The sequence below is a fragment of the Meles meles genome, chromosome 13 (assembly GCF_922984935.1).
Source record: "Meles meles chromosome 13, mMelMel3.1 paternal haplotype, whole genome shotgun sequence".
Classification (NCBI taxonomy): domain Eukaryota; kingdom Metazoa; phylum Chordata; class Mammalia; order Carnivora; family Mustelidae; genus Meles; species Meles meles.
The window spans coordinates 32,336,945-32,360,837 of record NC_060078.1 but is presented as its reverse complement, the minus strand read 5'-3'; the positions used below and the strand labels follow the sequence as shown (position 1 = coordinate 32,360,837).

The 23,893-nt window shown below is 56.2% G+C and overlaps 1 protein-coding gene across 5 annotated transcripts in view; it reads right to left on the bottom strand.

Moving 5' to 3' along the window:
• CDH23 (cadherin related 23) overlaps positions 1-23,893 on the bottom strand; it is a 395,682-nt gene that overhangs the window by 146,203 nt on the left and 225,586 nt on the right. For 3 of the 5 annotated variants that reach the window (XM_046026731.1, XM_046026733.1, XM_046026735.1), the window contains exons 12-14: positions 11,318-11,323; positions 9,348-9,497; positions 8,738-8,896 (exon numbers count right to left, since the gene is read on the bottom strand). In XM_046026731.1, the coding sequence (XP_045882687.1) occupies positions 8,738-8,896; positions 9,348-9,497; positions 11,318-11,323 (315 nt within the window). The remainder of the gene's footprint in view (positions 1-8,737; positions 8,897-9,347; positions 9,498-11,317; positions 11,324-23,893) is intronic. The other 2 variants (XM_046026732.1, XM_046026734.1) reach the window with 1 other exon arrangement.

Sequence of the window (23,893 nt, the reverse complement as noted above, 5' to 3'; positions counted from 1 at the left end):
CCAACAAGAGGCTGGAGCCCAGTGCGGGGTGGCACTTGATGGAGACCAGCAAACAGGAGAGGGGCCCTGGGGTTTGGGAGTCGGACAGACCCAGGTTTGAATCCTGGCTTGGATGCTCACTAGCTAGTTGACCCAGGGCCCATTCCTGACCTCTCTGTTTCTGGTCAAGGGGCAAAGGTCAGTGGCAGAGCGGCTCTTATCAAGGATGGGGGATTCTGGAGGCACCCATGAGGGAGGGTTCAAAGGCTTGATAGGCGATGAGGGCTTTCCATCAATTTGCCCAAATTTAAGTAGCTGAGTGACTGAATGACCGAAAATGATCAGACCATAAACGAGCTCCAGGATGATCACTTCAGGGGCAGGGGTGGGGGGCAGTGGGCAGCTTTCCATCCTCATACCTGCCCTGCCATGAAGGGCTCCTTCCAGAAGCCCTGGGGGGTGGTGGGCAGACGGCAGCCAGCTGGGTGCTGTCTGTCCTTAGTGCCTGTCCTACCTCTCATCCCATGCCATTTTGGTTTTACGGATTGATATTTAGATTAAAGAGATACACACAGCCCAGGAGCACTGAGGCCTGACAGACAGAGGAACTCAGACCTGTCAATCACAGCTTCCTCCAGCACACACCGCACTGGCCTGGCAACTGGAGATGAACCCAAGAGTAGCTGGAAGGGGTCGGGAAGTACAGCCTGGCCACATCCCAAATGTGGGAGGGCGTGGCTGGTGACCAGCTTGGGAGGGGGGCTGGGGTGACACGTACGTGTGTGTGTGTGTGTGTGTGTGTGTGTGTGTGTTTCACCTCCCTCTTCCCCTCCCCAGTCTGCAGATATTCAATTTTCTTTTAAATGGTGGGGAAATTGGAAGAGATTTTGTTCTGTTTAAGCACAGCTGGAGTCTCAGGTCTCAAGGGACTGGAGAACAATGAGATCAATTAAGATGCCCGCAGTGAAGGGTGTCAGGAGGGGGTGGGGAGGGACAGCACCAGGTTGGGTGGGGGTGGGGGAGCTGGGGGCCCTTTTCAAGAAGGGGAAGGTGGAAGAGGCAGCCCAGGCCTGGCTCTCCCCTGCCTTGACCTGCCTGTCTCCATTGGGTTTTGCTCGTCGGGTCATGTTATCTCCCAGACTTACTAATAATTCATGTTAGCAATTTCTGTCACCATCTTTCTACGCTGACAGAATCCAGTTGAACGGATGCTATCGGAAGCAGGGAGAAGGCCACCATTCTAGAACAGCGCGGAGAGCCCTGGACACTTGGCAGGCAGCAGGGACTGGAATGGCTACCAAAGCCTCGGCGATGCAGGGGTTGGTGGGGGGGCTTGGACCACCACATTGTCTTGCAGCTCTGCGGAGATGGAGGATGAAACTGAAACCCAGGGAAAGGAAGCTATTAGCCTGAGGGCAACCTGCTGGTAAGAAGCTAAGACAGGACTCCTACCCGGTGTCTGCCCACCTGGGTGCTGGCCAAGGCGCACGGCCCACCTGGTGGGCAGGTGGAGAGGAAAACGGGTGAAGGACCTTGCCGGGGCTGGAAGGAATGGGAGAGCTGGGGCCCAGACGGAGTGGGAGCTCGGCTAGCACCTCTCGCCCGCTCTCCCAGCCTCGGCCTGGGTGCCTTCCGCGTCCTCGCTCTTCCCCACCCCAACCTCAACCTATTCCCCAGACAGCGACGCCCACGATCCATCAGATCTCCCTGTCCCCAACCGTTCACGTCCTGACGGCCTCTCCTCCACCTACACTCCCAGGCTCTTGTCTCAAAGTCTCTCTCTGCATCTCCCTCAGCCTGGGACAGCTCTTTCCCAAATTCTACCTGCCTCTCCCTTCCTTCAGGCCTCTACGCACTGCCATCCCTCATGCTCCCTGCCTGCCCAGCTCTATTTTTCCCCATGACACTACCCCCACAACACACGCTGTGCTTACTTGCTCATCCTGCCTCCTGCCCCTGGAATGCATGGGGATGTTTGTCCCGCTCACTGCTGTGATTCTAGGCCCCTGATAAACTGCCACCGGATGGAGGATGGTAGTTGCCTCTGAGGGCCCTCCGTGCCTCAGAGAGCATGAAGTGATGTTCAGGGAGGGACAGTGGGTTAAGGCTTCTGCAGTGGAGACCCAGAGCTTCACAGAGGGCACCAAGCTCTGCCTGGCAGCAGCCAAGGAAGCAGAGTCAGCTCCTGCTCACCTGTGCACGGAGCCAGGCTGAGGGGCTGCGTGCATTTCAGCCTTGACCAATCACATGCCCTGATGAGATGGGCGATCCTGGACTCCAGTGGCCATCGTACCTCCCAGCCCCTGCCTTTGTTCCTGGGCTGGGGTCTGTAACCCCAGATTCTGCTTGCTCCAGGAAAGTTTCCAGTGCAGTGGGGAGGAAAGGATAGGAGCCACGAAATCCCTGAGCGGTGAGAACAGACACGGAAAAGGAGGTGCAGGGCACACGGGGGAGCTGGGACGAAGGGGTATTGAATTGGAGCTCTGATTCCAAGACACCCACATTTGTGTAAATGCTTTGACGTTCTGACCATTGAGAGCTGGGGGGTGTCTCCATCCCCTGCCCTTGATGTTCATGAACTTGCTTGGGTGACTCACTAAAACCAGCAGAAGTCAGCGTCAGGGACCAGGTGAGCTTGAGGCTAGGTCAGGAAAGGTCACATAGCTTCCACCTGGTCCTCTTGGGACACGCTTTCCCCAGAGGCCTCCTCTGAGGTGCTCCTTCTCAGAATGTCTACCCCCCGGGGAGAGGCCATGTGTGGGTGCTCACGAGTCAGGCTGAGCACCAGACACCGGATGGAGGTGCCTCCAGCTGCTGGAGTCACCCCCAGCCCTGGAGCTACAGAGAAGGAGTCCCTTGCTGAGCTCTGTCCATGTCTGTCCATGATGCTGACCTGCCTAGCCTGTGGGGATTGAAAAACAGATGTCGCTTCATGCAGTTGGGGTGGTTTCTGATGCAACAGAAAGTGGAACTAGCTCTGAGGGTCCCAGCTCAGGGCCTGCCACCAAGCAAGCACGAGCCGAGTGTGTCAAGTGTGGGGATGGATGAAACCAGCAGAGAAGGGCTCGCCTGTGGGCGGAGAATGCTAAAATCCCACGGCCAGGACAAGCTCTGTAATTTGCAGGGCCCAGTGCAAAGTGAACACAAGGGCCCCTTGTTCACAAATTAAGAATTTCCAGGCAGTGACAGCAGTGCACCAGGCCAAGGGTGGGGCCTTCTGAATCCAGGTCCCTGAGAGCGTGCCCAGGCCACACACACACTCTCTGGTCACATCTGCCCGCCTCTGAGCACACTGCTGGCCGGGCTTGGTGCTGAGTGCCCTCCCACGCTGTCCCCCTCTATTCTCACAGCAGCCCTCCCCGGTAGGCCCTCTTAGTGCACCTGCCTAGGTCAGAGATGACAGAGGCTCAATGGCCTGTCAAGGGCCCCTCTTGGCAGAGCTGGACTTGCACACAGACTGAAGAGTAGAGGGTAGCCGGATCGGGGTCCCTGAAGGCCACTGATGATAAAAACCACTGTGGACCACTGTGAGCCCTTGACCCACAGTGGGGTCTCCCAGCAACCTTGCCCTCTGTGTTGGGGAGGTGCTATTTTGCTCACCTGATGGGAAAGAAGCTAAACCTGGAGAAGGAGGGGCCAGCCCATAGCAAAACTGGATTCACGACCCTGCCCAAGATGTTACCAGTCCCCTGAGGACAGGCTGGGAAGAGGGGCAGGGAGGAGAGAGTGGAACCATGCCTGTTGGCCCCACAAGGCCAAGGAGCCGAGGGATAGCACCCTGCCCCTGGGCTGAGCGAATTGGGCCCCATGCATACCCAGTCATGGTGCTTACATGCCTCTTTCTTGCTTTGATTTCTACACCTAGAGAATCTTGTCTGACAGTCCATCTTCTGCCCATTCCTGCTGTGCCCTACCTCTCTAGAGCAGGGACAGAAGGCCCTGGAGGGCAGTAAGATCTGCCCTGGGAGTAACCTCCTTCCCAGCTGCTGTTCCTTCTCAGCATCCCTCCCCGAAGGAGCTAATGAATCTGGGCACAAGCCCCCTAATGCAGCAGGCCAGGCCGGCTCACTGCACACCCCAGGTACAACCTCTCTCAGCAGCCTCCCAAATTCCTGCCTGCCATAGGCCACCAGGACAGAATAGGAACGAGAATGGAGACGGTCTGCTACAGGATTTCTTCACTGTCAGAACAGCAGCCCCATGGTTATATTCGGGGTGAGTGGCAATTCAGGAGCAAGAGAAAGCGCTGAACCCTGTCCACATCACCAAAATAAAACTCCACCACTCTAGAGAGAACGCCACTCTCTCTATATTGCAGCCGCAGGGTCTTTGCACATGCTCTTCCCGGTTTGTCCAAAGTGCTTCTCTCCCCTCACTCATCTGTTAATGCCTGCTCAATTGCTAATTCCTCAGGGAAGCCTTCCCTGACTCCAGGCAAGGTCAGAAGTCCTGTTACAGGTGTTCATTGTTCCCTAAAAACAAGTAATAACATCATAACAAGTAATCATTAAAGATAACATCATAGGGGCGCCTGGGTGGCTCAGTGGGTTAAGCCTCTGAGCCCTTGGCTCAGGTCATGACCTCAGGGTCCTAGGATCGAGCCCCACATCAGGCTCTCTGCTTGGCAGGGAGCCTTCTCCCTCTCTTTCTGCCCGCCTCTCTGTCTACTTGTGATCTGTCAAAAAAACAAACAAAAAAAGGTAACATCATAACAAGTAATAATTAAAGATTCATTTCTTAGTGTTAACATCACGCTTCCCCAGGAGCCTGTAAACTTCATGAGGACAAGACGCACATCACCATGGTCCTTAGGGCCACGTGCCTGGCGCACACAGGTATTCAAAAAACGTTTGTTGGATGAACAAATGATTGGAGTGCTTTCTTACTGCTCAGGAAAAACTGCTGGGCACCAAGTACCAATTGGATGGGCTGCAGGCCTGCTCCAAGCCCAGGAAGAAGACATCCCAGAGCCTTAACACCTGACTCTTGTCAGGTTGGGAGGCAGGATGGAAAGGCAAGAATCAGAGCAGCCCAGGGACAAGAGAGGAGGACAAACCACACAGCCTAGAGGATGGGGAGCCCCCGACAGTATATGGGAACTTTTAGATGTGTTCATGAACACAGACGTGTGTGTTCTAACACATGTCCCTGAGCACATGGAGCTGCGCACACGTTGTGCATGGCATGCACACACACATGCACACACACACACACACACACACACACAAAGTCTATGCCCTCCCAAACAATGTGGGAGCATGTGCACTGGCACATCCCTCCCCTGCGTGGTCGCCCTCCAGAGAACTGGCTCCGATGGGCACAGATGTCTGTCCTGCTCCTCCCAACCTCCAGCTCTGGGCTGCCTTGGGTGAACTGCTCCAGTCTCCCTGACTTGGTCTCCTCAATGCAAGGAGCTCCCCCAGCTCTGACCCTCCAGTGCCTGGGGCCCTACAGAACTGAAAATTCACCTGATGATGCCAGAGGTTCTCCAAGGGCTCACGCATCACCCAGAGACACAAGGCCTGGAGCAGCCCTGCAGCCTGTCCACCCAGGCTCCGCAGAGAACGCTCCAAAGTTCCTCTCTTTCCCCTCTGCTCTGAGCCTAACTGAAAGGACAAGCTCAGCGGTCCAACACAGAACTTTCTGGCGGGGCAGCTCTGGTGGCTAAGAGCCTACGGCTCAGGGTCAGGCAGTCTTCTGGTGAATTTCAGCTCGATCGCTTGTTAGCCCCGGGGCCCTGAGCAGGCTGTGCATTACTGAGCCTCAGTTTCCTCACCCGTAAGGTGAGAAGGATGGCACGTGTGGGGGTTAGAAACAGTGCGTGTGAAGTGCCTGTTTCCAGCCAGGGCTCACCGGGGACAGCCACACCCTCAGAGGTCAGCTCGAGGTCTGGAAGGGGCATTGGACATGTCTTAGTCCATCTTGCCCATTTTACAAATAAGGTGCAAAAAGAGAAGCAGTTTCTGCCCTCACCACCCAAGGTTGGCCAGGACCAGAGTCGGTGGTCAAGGTCAAGCCTCTGCACCCTGGGTCCCCACTCTGTCCCATCCACCATTGGGCATTCCTTTTGCTGTAACTGGTGGTGGGTGGGTGGGGGTGTAAGTTCCCAAAACCTGGGCTGGGGGAGGTCCAGGGAGGGGCAAGGGTCCAGCCCTCCGACCCGGCTGGGAGACCAGGCTGGAGATGATGGCCTTTCCTCTCCCAGCTTCCCCACTCCCGTCAGACTGCTGCCTCACCGACCAGGATAGGTAATGAGCCCACGGAGGCCAGGCTGGTGCCAGGTGGGGGCTGGGGAGACCCCTCACAGCAGGCTCTGCCTCAGCCCTTGGTGCAAATTAAAACCTTTTACTTTTCTTCATAATTTTTTTTCCTGACACAACTGCCCATGAAACATTTTAATAACATCCTAGAAAAGGTCATGGAGAAGGAATTTCACAGTCCCTGAGCAGGCAGCTATAACTTCAGCTCCTCCTGCAGCAAAGGAGATGGAAAGATCAAGCTGACCCTGGAAAAAGGGGGGGGGGGCGGGGGATGGGGAGGCCAGGTCAGGCTGGCAGAATGCCAGGTGTGGCCACGAAACATGCTCCCAGCTAGAGCTCTGGAAGTGCCCTGGTGGAGACTGGGAGATAATGGTGGGTAAGCAGGACCGCTCAGGGGGAGCTCCGGTACCCAGCATCACACCTCTTGACAGCAGCCTGAGGTCTCATATCCACTCTGCGATGAGGAAATGGAGGCCCCCAGAGTGATGTGGATAGACTGGCACACAGCAAAGGCGAGGAAAGTAGGACCCCCAGTTCCCTGGGAGGTCCTGGGCTCCCGTAAGCATGCAGCCCGGGTACTAGAGTTTACTATTGGGTGAAACCGCCCTTTTGTGTCTGTACAATCCCACAGCCCTAGGGCCAGGGGGTTGAGAAGGAGGTGGGCAAGGCTTAAACGGATGCAGCGACTGGAGACTGACCAGGGGAGAGACACTCAGAGGAGGCTAAATGCATCCATTAAACAAGCAGAGAGGAACTGGAGAAGGGGTGTAGGTGGCAGGTAGGGGTCCACGCAGGCCCGGGAACTGCTCTAGCATTTGAGAAAACCCGGTGTGAGCACCTGCTCTCCACTGGCAGCCCCAGAGCAGACCGGGCCTAACTCATTGTCCTTGGCACCAGCAACTGGCCACCAGCCAAGAGGTATGTCCTAGGTTCTGCAAACCTTCCCCAGGGCCACAGGAACTTGGGATTGCAAAGTGAGACCACCATCCCCAGCAAGAATACCGGGGAGCAGTCCCTGGACACCCACCAAGATAGACACCTGGATTCTTTGCCATGTGGTCCCAGGCTCACTGGGGCCCTGAAGTCCAGGCTGCTTGGGTGTCCTTCACCCTGATGTTTGAAGATGTCTGGGGGGAGGGGGGCTGCAGACACTCTTTGGGTCCAGAAGGCCAAAGCCTCTGGCACTTGCTCTCCAGCTGGGCCCCTAGAGGCTGCAAGAGGATCCATGGGGGGGCCCCCAAGCACCCGGTGATGGATTACGAGGAGCACCTTGGTGGAAGCTGGGGGGCCACAGCCTGGGGAAGCAGGCGGGGAGGGAAACAGCCACAGCAGACTTTGTGTTTATGTCTGAGGGCCCGCCTAGCTGAACATCTGTTTGAAATATTAATAACTGTCAGATGGGAAGGGCCTGGGGCTCAGTACAGTTTCACACCATCTGTCGGTAGAGTAAACACACTTCGGAACAGTGGGCCTGGGATCAGCAGGCGACGTCTCGGCTTGGAGTAAGGACAGAACAAGATATGGCAGCGAGGACCCCAAGGCCCTCCATGTGGGCAGGAAAGAGCAGTGGTGAGCTCAACTCTATCACAGCTACTGAGCACCTACTAGGCGTATGAGCTGAGCTTACGTAGCACACGTCTGCCGCTTTGATCTGCCAGACAACCAGTCCTCTTTGCTCTGCCAACAGAAGCCCCTTTCGCACAGCCCCTTCCCCACTTCTAGCCCATAGAGTTTGCATGGAGCGGACCCAACCCCTGGCTCCACCAGCAAGAGTGTGACCCATCTCTGGGAGATGAGGACCAAGATGATGGGCTCCAGCACGGCCCAGCAAGGAGACTCAGCTATGGGACTTGTGCTGGAACTAATGAAAAAGATTATTGTTTTCCCACTAGGGTTGATAAACTGGTAAGAAGCAAGCCTGGGGGTGTTGGTGTTCCTCTCGGCCAATGTAAGAAAAGCAGAGCCTGGTGCTGAAGTCAGATTCTCGCTAACAGAGTGCCTGGGTACAGCCATGCCTGATATCATTTATACTTTGAGTTATAAGAGCTGTTACGTTTTTGGCTTGAACCATTTAAGAGTTCATGTCCCTTGCCAGAAAGGGTACCAAATGGGACACTGGAAGGGCCCTTTGTCAAAGTCCCAGCCAAGGGCAGCTGGGGAGTTCATTCTTCCCTGGTGCTTAGAGAGACAGTGGCCCTCCTCAGAGATGGTTGGCCTCTATCCCCACTAGAGGGCATTTCCAGGGCTCCTGGCCCACCTAGACTCAGTCCCTCTCAGGGACAAGGCAGAACACAGGTGTCCTCTTCCCACATTGTTGCCTGGACCCTGGGAACCCCATCATAAAGAGTACAGAGATTTTAAGACACAAACACCACAGCTTCTAAGGGCTCAGGGGCACCGCCTTCTCTGACTGCCCATGTTTCTTGGGCCGTTCCCTCTGGCTGCCTCCCTGTGGTCTTCCCCAGAGCTCAGTGGCCCGGTGAAAGAGCGGGACTCACCAGGACTGTCAGCACAGAGGTCCCCACGGTGACGTTCTCGTACAAGCTGACGTTGTACAGCGGCTGGCTGAAGATGGGCCGGTTGTCATTCTCATTGATGAGGGTGATCTTCACCTTGGCGTAGCCCACGTGGTCAGGCACACTCTCGTTGGCAAAGAGCTGGGTGTGCAGAGCAGGGGCCCAGGTGAGCTCTCACATGGTCCCAGAGCCTTGTCCCCATAAGTCCCCCTGGGGTCTTTGCAGGTCCTAACCCAGAGTTCCTGTCTGAGTCACTGCCTATCCCAGGTGTGTGCTGCTGGGAGTCTCTCCATCAGGGACTGGAAGCCAGGATGGCCTCGGATTCTGCTGGGGGCTGGGCAGTGAGGCTCCTTATGGGTCTCCGGGGCTGTGACCGTGTCTGGTAAATTTTTGCTCAATTCCCAGACATTTCCTTGTCCTCCTTGAAAAGGGAGGCTCAGCCCAGCCCCTGCCATGGGCTCAGTGGGCTTCCTGGAGTCGGACCCATAGGAGAAGAATGGGGAGAGCTGGAAGGGGGAGTTTCAGGAGATGGTGTCACCCTCTGCCTCCCCTGAAAGCCCCCCACCTGGTGAAGAAAAAGGGGGGGCCTTACATCAAAGTCGTAGCGGTCCACAGTCTCATAGTCCAGGGGGACGGCCACGCGGATGCGGATGTCTGCTTTCCCTTGGACAGAGGTGGGGGAAATGATGAAGTGCTGGGAGTTGTTCCCCACCAGGTACACCTCGAACATGCTGTTCAGGCCCTGGGGCAGAATGGAGAAGAAACTGGTCGGAAGGGGCTTCGGAGGCCGCGGGTCCAGAGCAGCATGGCTTTGGTGGAGGTAGAGAAGGGACAGGGTCCATAGCAGGGCTTGCAAGCACCCCATCCCAGAGTGGTCTGGCCTCCTCTGGGTGACCCTGGCCTGGCTCTCAGACCCTGCCTCCTGTCCATGTCCGGGCCCACTGGAAGTCTCCGCCAGTTCTTTTTGCCTTTGTTATCCCTTCAGACGCCCCAAATATCCCTTCCAGATGGTTCGGTTCATTTCCCATCTCCTGCTCCCTTCCTCAGTCCCAGTGACCCCAACTGGAAAGGTTCTGTACCTGCAAGACCCAGCAGGGAGACAGGACAGAGGGTGGGAAGGGAGGGGAGAGAAGCACGTATGTGTCCTTGGCAGGCGTGGGCAGGAGAGGGCACAAGGGACAGCGCAGGATGTGGCTTCTTCCCCTCCCTCCCCCCAGAACATGTCAATCAGGGAGAACACTGGCTTCCTTACACGTGGAATGGGAATTACCCAAGCCCCTGAATGGTGAAGTGAACCCCTGTGGACCCCCTACACTGTGGCCAGCTAGTGGTGACCTGGAGGACAGTGGGTCCTAGGTAGCCAGGAGCTGCCATGTCCTCCACGGGCTCTGCTGCGGCCCAGCAGCTCAAGTCTGTAGTTTCAGGTTGGGGGGAGGGGCGTGCTTCACTCCAAGCCAGGTGTTTCTGATCCTTCTAACAGGGCCCAAGCTCACGGGGCACTCGGACACCACTTGGCTTGTTCCGACACAAAGGGTGTGAGGTCTCCATACTATCCAAGACCTCAGATCCAAAGAACCATTGCTGAAGGTGGGAGACATGGCTTACTGACTCTCCAGAGTCTGGTCTGCTCAGAGATGGATTCAACTCCCCACAGGGGGTAGTTACCCCCAAATAAGCCTCCTTCAACCTAGGCCGACGGCTTGTGGTTTATAACCAATCCATGGAGAACCTCTCCTGACCCTTACTGCAGATGCCACCGGGTTACAGACCTGGGCTGCGAGCGCCAGGAGGGAATTTCCGCCTGCCCATGCAGCTCGCCCCTGACCCAGTGCCCAGCACAACCCCTCTGTGTGTGTTTCTTTGGAACGGAGGGCGGGCAAAGGAAGCATGCCTCTCTTCTGGTTGCCCAGGGATGCCTCCCAGAACCTGTTTCTGCTGGGAGGGGAGCAGCCAGGCCACCTGAAAGCCTTTCCTTGCTCAGAAGGGGATGGTCTTGGCAAGGCTGGAAAGGATAACCCCCAGTGAAGCCTGAGAGTTCATGAGATCCTTCCAGCCCTGGGGCTGTCCCACAGGTGATCGAACACATTTGTGGAATGAAGGCATATTAACATTTACCCACCAGTCTCTCTCTCTCTCTCTCTTTTTTTCTATTTGCAATTACGAATGACCAAAACAGGAACATTGCCAGTCTTGGGGTCCAGACAAGCAGCAGGGCCTCCAAAGCCCCCACCCAGAGTGGCTCCCACAGATGGTGTAGGCAATGCTCCCTTGGCCCTGTCAGCTCGTGGAGTCCTCAGTTCTCCCTGGCATGGAATCCATTCGTCTGACAGAGGCCCAATTAAATGCCCGAAGGGGCACTAATAGCCAAGGCCGGCAGAGTGTGACAGCTCGGAGCAGGTGACACCAACGCCTCTCCCTCCACCGCAGGACCTGGAGGCCCGACAAGGTGGGGGCAGGCTGAGCTGTGCCTGGGCAGATGGAGCCACACCCCCTCTGCAACCCCTCCCCCATGTGCCCACCCCACCCCCACCCCCAGCCCTGGCCCTTCCCAGGCTCACTTACCAAGTTCTGTCAGTGGGAGTCGGTCAAAGGGTATGGAGACAGAGAAGGAGCCGGAAAGGCACGGAGAGGAGGAAGGAACCGGAAAGAAAAGATGGTGAGATCCGAGGTCAGGGGAAGGCAGAGGGGCCGAGTGGACCCTAGAAGCATACCCTGCTCCAGAGGAAGAGCCCCTTTCGTGTCTGAGGGGCCCCAAACCCAGAGGAAGGAGAGGGAAGCAGAGGACGAGGGTACCGGGGTCCTGAGCACACTGGGTCCTCACCCAGAGGGAGGTGGGGAAGGGGGCAGCGCTGGGGGAGAGGGGGATGGGCCGCACTCCTATGTCCTCCTCCCAGGAGCCTAGACCAAACCCCTGCAGAAAACGACCCCGAGCACGGTCACGTTTCAATCTTCCTAACACAGAAAACGCCAAGACCTGACACATACAGACATGGGAAGTTTTCACATAGTTCTAAAGTGTAAAGGGCACGCTGCGGTCTCCCTGTCTCCGCTGGCCCAGCTGCTGGAGAGCCTTCTCTAGAGGCCACCGCACCCCATCCAGGGGTCTCTTCCCCAGCAAAGCCACGCCCATACACGTTCCACATATCCGTGGCTTCCCTCCTGCCCGCGAAGGGCAGTCCGTGGCACGCATCGCTCTGGGTGGGGTGTGGTCCCTGAGAGCCGGGTCGTGAAGGATGTTCCCGAAGTGTACAAACAGTGGCCGATATGAACGACAGCACGGCACACAGTTACCGGCACCTGCTCGCTGTCAGACACTGTCCAGAGTAAGCACAGAATTCTCCTCTGTGGTTGCTGGGGAAAGTTGGGCGTCCTCGAAGCCACAGAGCACGCCCCAGGCAGCATAAAGCAGAGCAGGGACACGGTGGGAGCTCAAGGAGCCACTGGGTTTCGGACGCTTTTCCTCACCCAGTCCTCTGAGTTGTCCTCTTCCTACAGGCCGTACGGTGGAGATGAAGGAACATGGGAGCTTGGAAACCCCTCCAGAGGAAATGGAGTTCAGAGAGGTTGAGTCACCCAAGGGTGCACAGCTTGTTGGCAGCAGAGTGAGGATAAAATCCCAGGCCGGGGTGCCATCTAGGCTGAGGGAAGTGGGGTCAGGACAGTAGGAGTTCCCAGAACAGACTGAGGAGGTGGCGGTAATGTTGAGCTCCCCGGGGCAGAATTTGAACAAGCACCAGCAGATGAGGCCAAGCCGGGAAGGCTGCCCCAAGAGGGGAGTTCTGAACTGGTTTTAGGAATGAAGGGAAAATGAGCTAGAAGAGGAGGGGTTCCTCGTGGAGGAAGTGGTTTTACGCGTGGAACTCTGTCCTTAGCGTGTATCAGAAGCACCTGGAGGCTTTGGTAAGCTACAGACTGTTGCCCACGGCCAGGACTTGTGAAATTAGAAATTCCTGTGAATTTCTACTTCTAACAAGTTTCAGGTGCTGCCTGCCCTGCCACTGCTGGTCTGGGAGAGCCCCCCCCGCCCCACCTCACCACCACATCAGCAAAGGCGAGGAGCAGGAATGAGGAATTAGTAAGGAGGCAGACTGGTAGCTGATTTGCAAAGGTGTGTGTGGGGAAGAGCTGGCGAGATTGTTGGGATAGTAGGAGGCTGAGGGGTAGGGGCTGCCCATGCTCCCTAGAGAACCACACTGTGCAGCTAGGGCTGTGGAAACATCAGTAGGGGCAGGCAGGAGCTCGGCGGCACCCACAGGGGTCCAGAGGGGTGAGCGGGGGAGAGGCACAGCCGGAGTCCTCCATCGGGAGACCCGGCAAAATCTGCTGGGGGGTCTTTAAAGTATCCCCATGCCTAAGCTGTACCCCAGACCAAGCAAATCAGACATGGGTGAGCTGGAGGAGACCAGACCTCTGGACCTCGGAACATTCTCCACACTGTTCATTCTAATGTGTGTCCAAAGGTGAGAACCAGTAGGGCAGAGAGGTGGTTCTCTGAGCAGGGCACAGGGACCAGTAGTTGAGCTTTACCAAAAACTTCGTTAGAAATGCATATTTTTGGAGGGCACCTGGGTAGCTCAGTGGGTTAAAGCCTCTGCCTTCGGCTCAGGTCATGATCCCAGGGTCCTGGGATTGAGCTCAGCATCAGGCTCTCTGCTCGGCAGGGAGCCTGCTTCCCCTTCTCTCTCTGCCTGCCTCTCTGCCTACTTGTGATCTCTCTCAAATACATAAATAAAACCTTAAAAAAATAAAAGAAATGCATATTTTGGGCCATGCCCAAATCTACTCTTCGGAAACACCGGGGTTGTGTGGGTAGCACCTGCCAGCCAGCCCTCCAAGTGTCTGTTGCTCCCAGGTTTGAGAACTGCCAGGACAGAGCAAGGCAAGGCAGGGAGCCAGTCTGAGAGTAGGGGAGAAGACTGACCAGCCAGGTGTGGTGGGTGAGCCGCTGGGGAGAGAAAACAGAGTAAACAGCTCATGGGGGTATGGGGGTGGGGGCTGGAGCTGCCACGTGGTGCCTGGACAGAGGACCAGAGCAAGGGACGGAAGAGATGCCTGGGAAGGTGGGGCTCAGCTCAGTGTGGACTCAGCCCTGCGTACCTGACCCCTCAGGCCAGGTTTCTGAGTCTCAAGGAACGAGATCCCTGCTCTTCCAGATTTGCGCCTGGGGCCAGTTCACTCCCTGCTGCAGTGGTCCTGAGACCCCAGGGCAACCTTCCCTGTAAGTCCCATTAAATGCTCAGCCTGTCCCTTTCAGAACCTGCCCAGCGGCCAAGTCCTGCTGGGACTTGGCTTGTAAGACTGTGAGCCCCTGGGGATAGGATGTGTGTGTGATACTTACCCAGGTCACCAAAGTGGTGCGGAACCCCGACTAACGGCGGTCCTCTGCCAGACAGCTCCTGTTTATTAAGCCCTAACTGTGTGCCACACGGAACTTAACCAGAGTCTTTATAGACATCAGAATCCGCACACTCCTTTCTTGGAGAAGGAAAGCGAGGCCCGGGAGGGCTACTCGTTCAGGCCTCACAGCTGCCAGCGAAGGATCTGAAGTTGGGTCTGTTCTGTCTCTGGCTCCGAGGGAGCTCTCAACCACCCAGCTCTCAGCCCCTCCCACCGCACAACACTGCTCCCAAAGCAGAGAACTGGTGGGGGAGGGCGCAGGTGGGTGGGCTCCTCCCCCATTCTCCGAGAATAGGAGTGAGGCCCAGGGGAAGGCTCCTCTGCCAAGGTCAGGGACCCAGGCAGGTGGAGGGCTAGAGCCTGCCCCTCACTGCCAGGCCCAACGGGAGGGCGTTCACTGGGGCTGGGAGGGAGGGTTTTGGGGCGGACAGAGGCAGGAGGCCCTCTTGGAACTGTTGAGGGGCAAATTTGTTGGGAAGGGAGATAAGGAGGAACATCAAAAGGAGTCCCAGTGCGTGTGGAGAGGAGGCCGGTGGATTAAATTCTCTTCCAGCTGGGAGAGGCGATGAAAAGGCTGATAGCCGGCAGCCGCGGGTCCCGGAGCCAAGCAGCAGCGTTGCCCTCCCCGCACCAGGCTGGGGCACCAGTGGCTGCCTGCGGGGCTGCGACAGCTCCGCTTTATTTGTTTAGAGGAAGGCGGAAGGACACGGGAGATCACTCCTCGCTCCCCACCGTCCCCACCCGTGCAGCCAGCAGCACTGTGCTCCTGGTGACCGAAGGCTTGCCACCCCGCGGAGGGCAGTCGGCTGGTCCAGACCTCCTTATCAGCGGCTGCCAGAAGGGGCTGTCCCCCCACCCTCAGCTCCCCTCAGCCCTGCCTCCCCCCACCTCCCGCTGCTGGACGTGGGCCGTGGCCTTGGGAGCGGTGGTCCACCAGGCACCGCCCAGAAAGGACACCCCTCCTAGCCTTTCTGCCGCTCCCATGGCCAGCGAACCCACGTGCCAGGGGTCACCCGGCTCTGTGAAGGGACCCAGCTGCGTTTTTCCCAATTAGTAATTGAGAGCTTTGTGCGTGCTGGGTCCCCTGCAGGCCCCCTGAACACTCACAACTCTGGGAGGGCCCAGGGCGGCGGTTCTGTTAAGCACTGCCTGGCATGGCGACATTTTCCTCCTTCCCGCCCGCCGATGCCACCTGGCACAGACCCCAGCCCTGGGCTTGCAGGAGGGTGGCCTGGGCTCTCTTAGGGTCTGCACCTGACTTCGGAGTACAGCTTCCGTTGGTCGTCACCTGCAGCCGCTGGCACATAGCCCCTGCAGACGACCTGCTCTCCAAAGGGACGATGATCTGACCCGGCCCCCAGACTCCTTCCCTGGACCCCAGGCCCTCAGATGCCTCCCGCACAGCTGTTGCTTGCTTGGTTCTCACTGCCCCCTCCTCCCAGGCACCTCGCTGCCCATTCACCCCTTGGAGAGGCTCATCTCCCTGCTATGGTCAGGGGAGTAGCTTGTTGGGGACCAGTGACGTGATGTGCAGTGGAGAGTAAGGTTGGGCTGGAGAACAGGCTCTGTCACTCTCTAGCTCTATGACCTTGGGCAACGCACTCCCATGGCTGGAGAACAAGGCATACCAGCAGGGCTAAGAAGCAGCCTTTCCTCCTTGCCCTGTCTTGTTTTGGTGGGTGATAGGAGTTGGGTTTTCTTGCCTACGACAGAAGGCTCTCTGATAGGAACTTCGTGTTTTTTTTCCTTTGTACCGCAGATGCTAGGGGTACCAACCTCCCCAACTCTGTGAGCTAGGATATACCCTGCAAGGGACCTTCATTCCCTTTCACAGAAGAGGAAAGACCAGGGGAGGGCAGCAAGGCCCAAGGTGGCCTTTATGTTGGGAGTGCTGGGCAGTGTTTTGAAATAAAAACCAGAGAGATCTGTGGGCTGGCAGGCTGCCCTTAGCTGAGCCAGGAATGGGGCTGGAGTCCTGAGTGCCTAGAGGCAACTCGAGAGCGCCACCCTCACAGAAACCGCATCCAGGACTCAGACCTGCCAGGGAAGAGCCCCGTGACCAGTGACTCTGGGATGTGGGGACCCTAAACATTAGTGGTGGCTCAAAGCATAGCCTCTTGGGGTCAGACCTGACTCCAGATAGAAGCAATTGCCCTCTTCAGCTGTGGGATTTTGCCCAACAGCTCTTACCTCTCTGTGCCTCAATCTTCTATTCTGCAAAATGGAAATAATGAGGGCCACCTAACAGCACACTTACCGATAAGCTGCAAGATTCTGGTAAAGTGCCCGGGACTGAGTGAGGGTTCAGTGAATAAGGTTGTTATTCTTGTTCTAGAAGGGAGTGGGGGAGGGAAAGAGGAGGCCCTGGGGAAGGGCTGATTTCTATTGCTTGGCCAAGAATGAAGGGGGCAGACAGGGATGGGCAAAGGCTTGGATATGTGCAGGGGTGAGTGGATCCCCCCATGCCGGCCAGGGGCTATACGTCTCCCTTCTCCCCTGTGCTCTATTGGTCTCATCCACGCTATCGAGCGGCTGAAAATCAAAGTCCACTGAAGATGGAGCCTTTATCACCCCTTTGTCCAGACTTTCCCTTAATTAACCCCAATCAGACACGCCAATGTGAGCCTTAGCAGGAGGCGGGCCCCTCGGCACCCCCTCCCATCACTGCTTCTCCCGCAGCGTCCCATGCCCAGCACACCACGCCGCCCGCTGTGAAGGCAGAGTCCAGCGGGCCACCAGAGGGAGCCGTGTGGTGGGCACCGCCTCCATCCCCCAACTCTGGCTCAACCCCCACGGATCTTCCAAGTTTCAGAGTCCGGGGGAGCAATTGACGACGGTACCTCCTGGCAATTGAAACCTTCTGACTCTGTCTCTTCACGGTCCCCTGACCCAGCGCCCTGCTCCTGGACACAGTCCCAACCCAGGGCCCCAGCAAAGGCCACAGTACACGCTTGGTAGCTCAGCCTTGTCTTCCTCTCCTGCGTGCCAGCCTTGTCCAGCCCAGAGTCTCAGCTTCTCTGCCCCAAGAGTGGGCCGCCTCTCAGGCCTGCACCAGCTGAAGGACCCTGCCCTGGTTTCAGGCTCTCAGCCCACCCGCCCTCTCCCCCCAAGCTCCTTTGTGGTTTGGGCCCTTGAAGAGCATGGGCAGGAACCATTTTCCTGCATGGGCCATTCATCACTGTGAGTGTGGCAAGCCCTTCATTTTCTCTGGGCCTCAGTTTCCAGATCTGCAAACCGGGGTGATTCTCTAAGGGCCCTCAATGTCCGCTGTGCTCCCTCGGATTGCTTTCCACTCCTGCTGCTGTTCCAGGCCTCTCCTCGTCCTCCTCGGCTGCTGCCCTCTCTAATCCTCCTTTGTGTTCCTTCATCTCTTCCTCCACTCTCCTCTTGTCCCACTCTTCCCTTCTCTCCCCCTTCTCCTTGCTCTTTCTCCCCCTGGTCTCTTTTCCATTTCTCCTTTTTCCCCTCCTCTTCCATCACCCCTCCTGTTTCCCCCTCCCTCCTCCTCCTCTTCTCCCCTGCCTCCAGCCCTCTCTCTGCCAGCCTCCCCCTCCTCCTCTCCCCAGGTTATCTGCTGAATTCCATACACGCCTGCACAGACGGGATCAATCCAAGGCTGCCTTGCCTTCAGCTTATCTCTGCTCCAAATGATTGATTTTCCCTCTTTAAGAGTAATTTGCTGGTGAATTCCATGTATTGCAAAAACTCCTGTGAAATCTAATTCAATCCGATCGGCAGCTGGCACTTTGGGGAAAGAATACTAGAGAGCTGTCAATTTCATCGCGTGGACGTGTGTATTATTTAGCTCACAGACGAGAGCACGAGGCAGGCAGGTGCTCCTCACCTGCACGGCCACCTCCCCTCCCTCCCTCGGGAGGGATCTTGTCGCCGGGCCCCGCAGCCAGCCCTGGCTCTTCTGGGAAGTGCATTATAATGTGTACTGGGTACTCGCATTAAGGTAAATGAGGGACAGGTGCTTTCAAATTGTTTTCCTGATTTGCAGCCCACTGCCCTTGTGCACTATGGGAATCTCAGCCTTCCAGAGCCCAGCTATTCCTGACCACCTGTCTCTCTCCTGCATTCCAGGCTTGTCTGGCTCAGAGCCTGTTTCTCAACGTGTATAAATGTGGATGTGTGAGGAAAAACCAGGCCACCTCTCAGGCCGGCCCCTGGGTGACCAACTGTCCCAGTTTGCCCAGGACGTGGGACTTACACGTGCTAAAACCCAGGCTGTTGCAGGCAAACCTGGAGAGCTGGTGTCCAATGCCACGAGGCATGTCTGAAAGCCCAGCAGGGTAGATCGTCCCCTCTGCACAGGTGAGGCGGTCATGCCCTCAGCATGGTAAACAAGGCTCTGAGCATCTGACACACCAGCCCCAGTGTCCGACAGGTGCTCCTCAAAGCCGGCATTACCTCAGAGGCTCAAGTCTTCTGCCAGTGACGATGGTCGCACGGCTGACCAAGGGCTCTTACTCAGGCCCGGTAACCTCGGTTCTGGGAGGGTCCCATCTTATCCCCCGACCTATGTCCACTGAAAACAGCAGAGAGCTAACTGTAACTATCCTCCGAGTTGGAACCAGCCACGCTGGCCTCCATTCCCATGCCTCAAGTAAATAGCCATTTCTGGTGGGATCCGAATCTTTGGGCTGCCCTGGACCTCTAGGCATCAGAGCAATTAGTCCCAGGGTTACTTAGAGAAATGAAGTGGCTTTACGGGGACTGGCCAGGAGGCCAAGATTCACCTTACTAGTGCTTGTGGTCATGGTCATAGGGCAAGTTTATGTGGAAGGCCCAGGGGATCTCAGGTACCATCTCAGACCACATGGAAATTCATGGGCACGCAGTAGGGGGCCACGTAGGATTTATGAGGCGGGGGCTCTGAGCTCTTCATTCCAGAATGACCTGTTTCATTCCACCCCACCCCGCACCCAGGGAGATCTCAAGCATTCCCCCAGCTCGTGCACCCCTCCTCCTTCCTTCCCTCTCTCCTGCAAGGGACCCTGTTTGAAAGGCACATGCCCCAAGTGGAAAGCTCCTGCCTGCAACTCGGGCTCACCTCCCAGCATAGGTGGCCACATTCTTAACTTTAAGATCAGAATCTGCCAACTTGGACCTTACTCCCAATACCTGGTGTCAGTTCCTTCCTTCCCTCCCCCAACTGGTAAACCCACACTGGAGCTCTGGCTGGGGTGGGGGCAAGGGGCCTAAGTGGGGTGTCTGTGTTCTTTGAGGTGCAGGAAGGAGAATCCAAAATGCAGGGGATAAAAAAAGGGTGTGCATCCCGGTCTGTCCCAAGCCTGGAATCGTCCCTTGGCTCCCTCTGGGGCCCAGGCTGGGAAGGATCGTGTGGCCAGAGGGGCAGGATGGCTGGTGGAGAAGGCACCCAGCCCTCAAGGGGCCTCAGGAGGAGGAGGAGGGACAGGCTGGTGCAGGGCTGGGAGCTGGCTTTGCACTCAGCAGCTGCCTGGCTCTGTCTATTTACCATGCTAAAACTATTTCCCTGTTCCCACAGAGAGAGAAATGTGTGGCAAGGCAAAGAAATCTAAATGTCTTATGGAAATCGGGAGGGCACACTGCCTGCTGCTAATCACACCGTTTTATATTCCAGTCCACCTCCCCAGGCCTCGGAGTGGCGGGGAGGGGCCGAGGGGGCGGAGGACAGGGTCCCAGAAGCCCTCGAACTGATACGCGCTGTGACCTCAGGCCAACTGCTGTCTCTGGGCTGCCTTTCAACATGAGGGATCCCTTGCCTCAGGAGGCCCGGAGGGCAGAGCTCTAAACGGTGTAGAGGCCAGGCACCTGGGCTTTGGGGATCTGGGAATGATTTCATCTCCCTCCCCATCCTAGCCCTCTGCCAGGGAGGTCTGCCCAGGTTTGCATCCCCTTCCCATGAACAAAAACACACAAATGCCCTAAGGGGGCGGGTGCTGGGCTGGGACAGAGTGCCAGGCTTCAAGCAGATGGGTGAACATGCCTGGGGACAGCCCTGCATGTCACTAAGCAGCCACGGTGACATTCCAGAAGTCAAACCCTGGGCACAGCTGCCCAGACCTGCAAAGAGCCCCTCCTACCTGACCCGTTCCACACCTTGCAAGGCACTCACATGGGGCACACAGCAACTATGGCTGAATGGACGATGGGATACGTGCATGAATGGGCTACGCATGTGTTTATCTGTGAATGTGTTGGGTGTGAGGAAAAGCCAGGAAACAGACAGAGGCAGGAGGAAGGCTGGGAAGGGGGGGGGGGCAAGAGAGGATAATCAGACTCAACGAAAAACAGAGACAGAAATGGAGGGAGTGGGCAAGGGTGGCTGGATGAGGAACTAAGCTGAGGTGAAGAGAACAGACACCAGGAGGGCCTGGCCACTGTCTAGCCAGCAGATGATGACAGCTCCCATTTTCTTTCTGCCTCCTAGCCTGTCCTTCTTGGTTTCTGCCATTCCTGTCCCTGGGATTCCAAATCCTAGTGGCATTCCAACCCCACAGACCCCCACAACCAGTCCCTGCCCTTCCTGCCATCTGCCATCATCCCCTTTCTCTGTCCTTGTTCTCCTGGTGTCCAGATTAATCAACTTAAAGTACAGCTCTGAGGATACCACTCATGCTCAAGAACCATCGATGACTCCCGCTTGCTTGCTGAATTAGGTTCAAACTCCTCTTGGTATTCAAGGCCCTCGTCTACCTTCCCGGCTTTATAGGCGGTGTGTATTAAATGACAGTGTAGAAGAGGATGGTGTTGAGTCCAAAAGCTCACCAGGGGTGCTATTTAAATGGCCACCTTTCACTTCCTCTTTCTAGGGGAGTGTGGGGGAGGAAGAGGTTATCACTAACTTATAATTTTTAAAACTAACTTGCAGTGAAATTGACATTTTGGGGTATTCGATTTTATGAATTTTAACACATGTATAAATTCATGTTACCCCATCACAACCAGCACGCAAGAACGGTTCCACTGTCCCCCAAACTCCCTTTTGCTTACCTTTATAGTCAACCCCTCTCCCACTCCTAACCCTTGGTAACCACTGGTGGGTTCTCTGCCACTATAGTTTTGTCTTTTTGAGAATGTCAAAGAATCACACAGAACATAGTCTTTGAGACTGGCGGCTCTCACTTCCTATAAAGCCTTTGAGATCCTGATACTCACTTCCCCTTAGTGGTCTGCTTATCTAAGCAGTCCTGTCCCTAGAGGACCAGTTAGCATCTGCACAGATGAGCTGAGCTGGAGGGGGCAGGCCTGCATGCCTCTAAGAGGTGAGCCTACCAGTGTGCCAGGGAAGGGCTTTGAAGGCAGGGGACAGAGTGTCAAGCCGATAAAAAAAAAAAAAAAACAAAAAAAAACAACCCTGGTTGGCCAGCTCTGTAAACTTTAGCGGATTTGGACATTCCCTAATGAGGGCAATTAAGAATCATTATGCTGAAAACAGAAAAGTAAACACAGATCCATATGCTAATTGGCAAATATTGCTGCGTGTTAGGGCTGGCTGCCTCCTCCCTCTCCTGAGCCCTGCCCCTAGTCCTGCACAGTGCATGCCTCCCCAACCACCCCACCCCCCATCATGCTCCTGTCCTCTCGTGCTCCCTCTTGGTCCTCCTCCTCCCTGGGAGGGTGCTCCTTCTCAGTTGCCTTTGCTGGCTCATCCCCACCTCCCTTAAGGTGAACACCGGGATGCCTAGCCCCCCCCTCCCTACACCCACACCCCTTGCGTCAGTGAGCCCAGCTGGACCTGTGGCTCTAAATACAGCCCAGGTGCTGGTGACACTTACATTTCCATCTCCAGCCTGGGCCCACATGGTAGGCTCTGGAGAGCCAAGTGCTAGGTTTCCGGGATCTAGCCAGCTGCAGTCACGCTGGAGGCTTGAGGTAGGTGTGTGATAGGAGGGCTTACCCCAGAGAGACCACCGAGAGCTACAAATGAGGGGCTCCCAACCCAGAGCCACTCATTGTGCATTTATCAGCACACCCCCTCTGCCTTCTCGATGTTTCCATATGGATGACTAACAAGCATGTCCAATGTAACGCGTTGAAAGCTAAACTACAGATTCCACTTCCCCCTCACTAAACATATTGCTTCACCATCTCAGGAAGGAAGGACTCCATGTTTCTAAGTGCTCAGGTCAAACACCTTGTGCAGTCATTGTAACACACACCCCTCAACGCACACACAAACGCACACACCCACCCACCCCAGCAAATCCTTGACTTTCCATTCAAAACGAGTCCAGGAGCTGATCTCTTTTCACTCCCCAACAGCACCTCCAGTTACCGTCCTTACTTCCCAGTGATGGCCCTGCCCTGGGTGGTCTATTTACCCACCAGCCAGCGCATCCTTTAAAATAATTTTCTTTTAAGATAAAATTCACCATTTTAACATGTTAAAGTGTACAATTCAGTGGTTTTCAGGATATCCACAATGTTGTGCAACCGCCCCTTCTCTACAGTTCTACAACATTCCCATCAATCTAAAAGGCCACGTTGTACCCATAAACAATCACGCCTCACTCTCCTCCCCACAGCCCCTGCAGCCACGAGTCTGCAGTCTGTCTCTCCGGATTTGCCTGTTCCGGACATTTCATACACAAGGCACCGTACACTACGTGCCCTTTGTGTTTGGCCTCTTTACCTCTCATAAGGTTTTCTAGGTTCATCCACGTGGCAGCACGTGGCCGGGCCGCGTTACCATCGCGGCTGAGTAATACTCCGCTGTGGAGCTACCACACCCTATGCGCTCAGCAGTGGACGGACACTTGGGTCCCTTTCAAGGACTGTCCTTCCGTACTTCACTCCGTGAGGCCCTTATTCCCTACTCACTACCCTTAGGTGACTTCCTGCCTCCCTCGGGCTTTGCACAAGCCCAGCGCTAATGGTACAGCTGCCTATCTGACCTCCTCCACTAGTCCCAGGCCTCCCCCTCCTCCCCACTCCTCCTCGTGCCTCCTGCACCACATGCAGGTGCCCTCCTGCCCGCAGCCATGTGCCTGCCATGCCCGCTACCTGCCGAGCTCTTCCTCCAAGTGTCCACGGGGCCTACCCTATCTTCACGGGGTCTCTCCTAAATGTCACCCCATCAGAGAGGCCTCTTCCGACCCCTCCGCCTCCCCGGGACTGCCTTGAGCCCCCTACCCTGCTTTATTTTCCTCTGTGGCTCTGGTTGCCGTCTGCCGTAGATTTACTGGTTTCTTCAATCTTCAGCCCCTGCAATGGACCCGGCCTGAGGGCGGGACTTTGGCCACTGCCTTCTCTTGTGAACAAAGAGCTCCTCGAAGAGCATCAGGAAAGCAGCAGGTGCTCAACAAGTCTCTGTCGACTACATAAACTAATGAATTAATTCCCACCCCCCGCTTGATGCAAGAGTCCCTCTAGGCCGGCTTTTCCACTCGCCTGCCCCAGGCCTGTGGGTGCCCCCTCCCATGCACTTAGGCCGCCTGGTGTAGCTCTGGCATTGCTCTGACCTTAGGGGAAGATTTCCTTGGAGGCTAGCTCTGCCCATGTGAGAGAAACAGAAATAATCACCTGCCCTCCGACACAGGACTCAGGGCACGTGTCAAGGACTAAGAGGAGGAAAACCCGGACCTTTTAACCGGGGATATGGATGTCTGACAACCTTGATTTTGAGAATTTATTCTCACTCTCAATTCCTTTTCCAATCAGATGGGTAACAGTCTGCAGAAGCTCAGGCAGGCAGCACTGGGTTCTGGCTCTGGGAAGGAGGCTCTGTGCCCCCCTCCGTGGCCCGCCCTC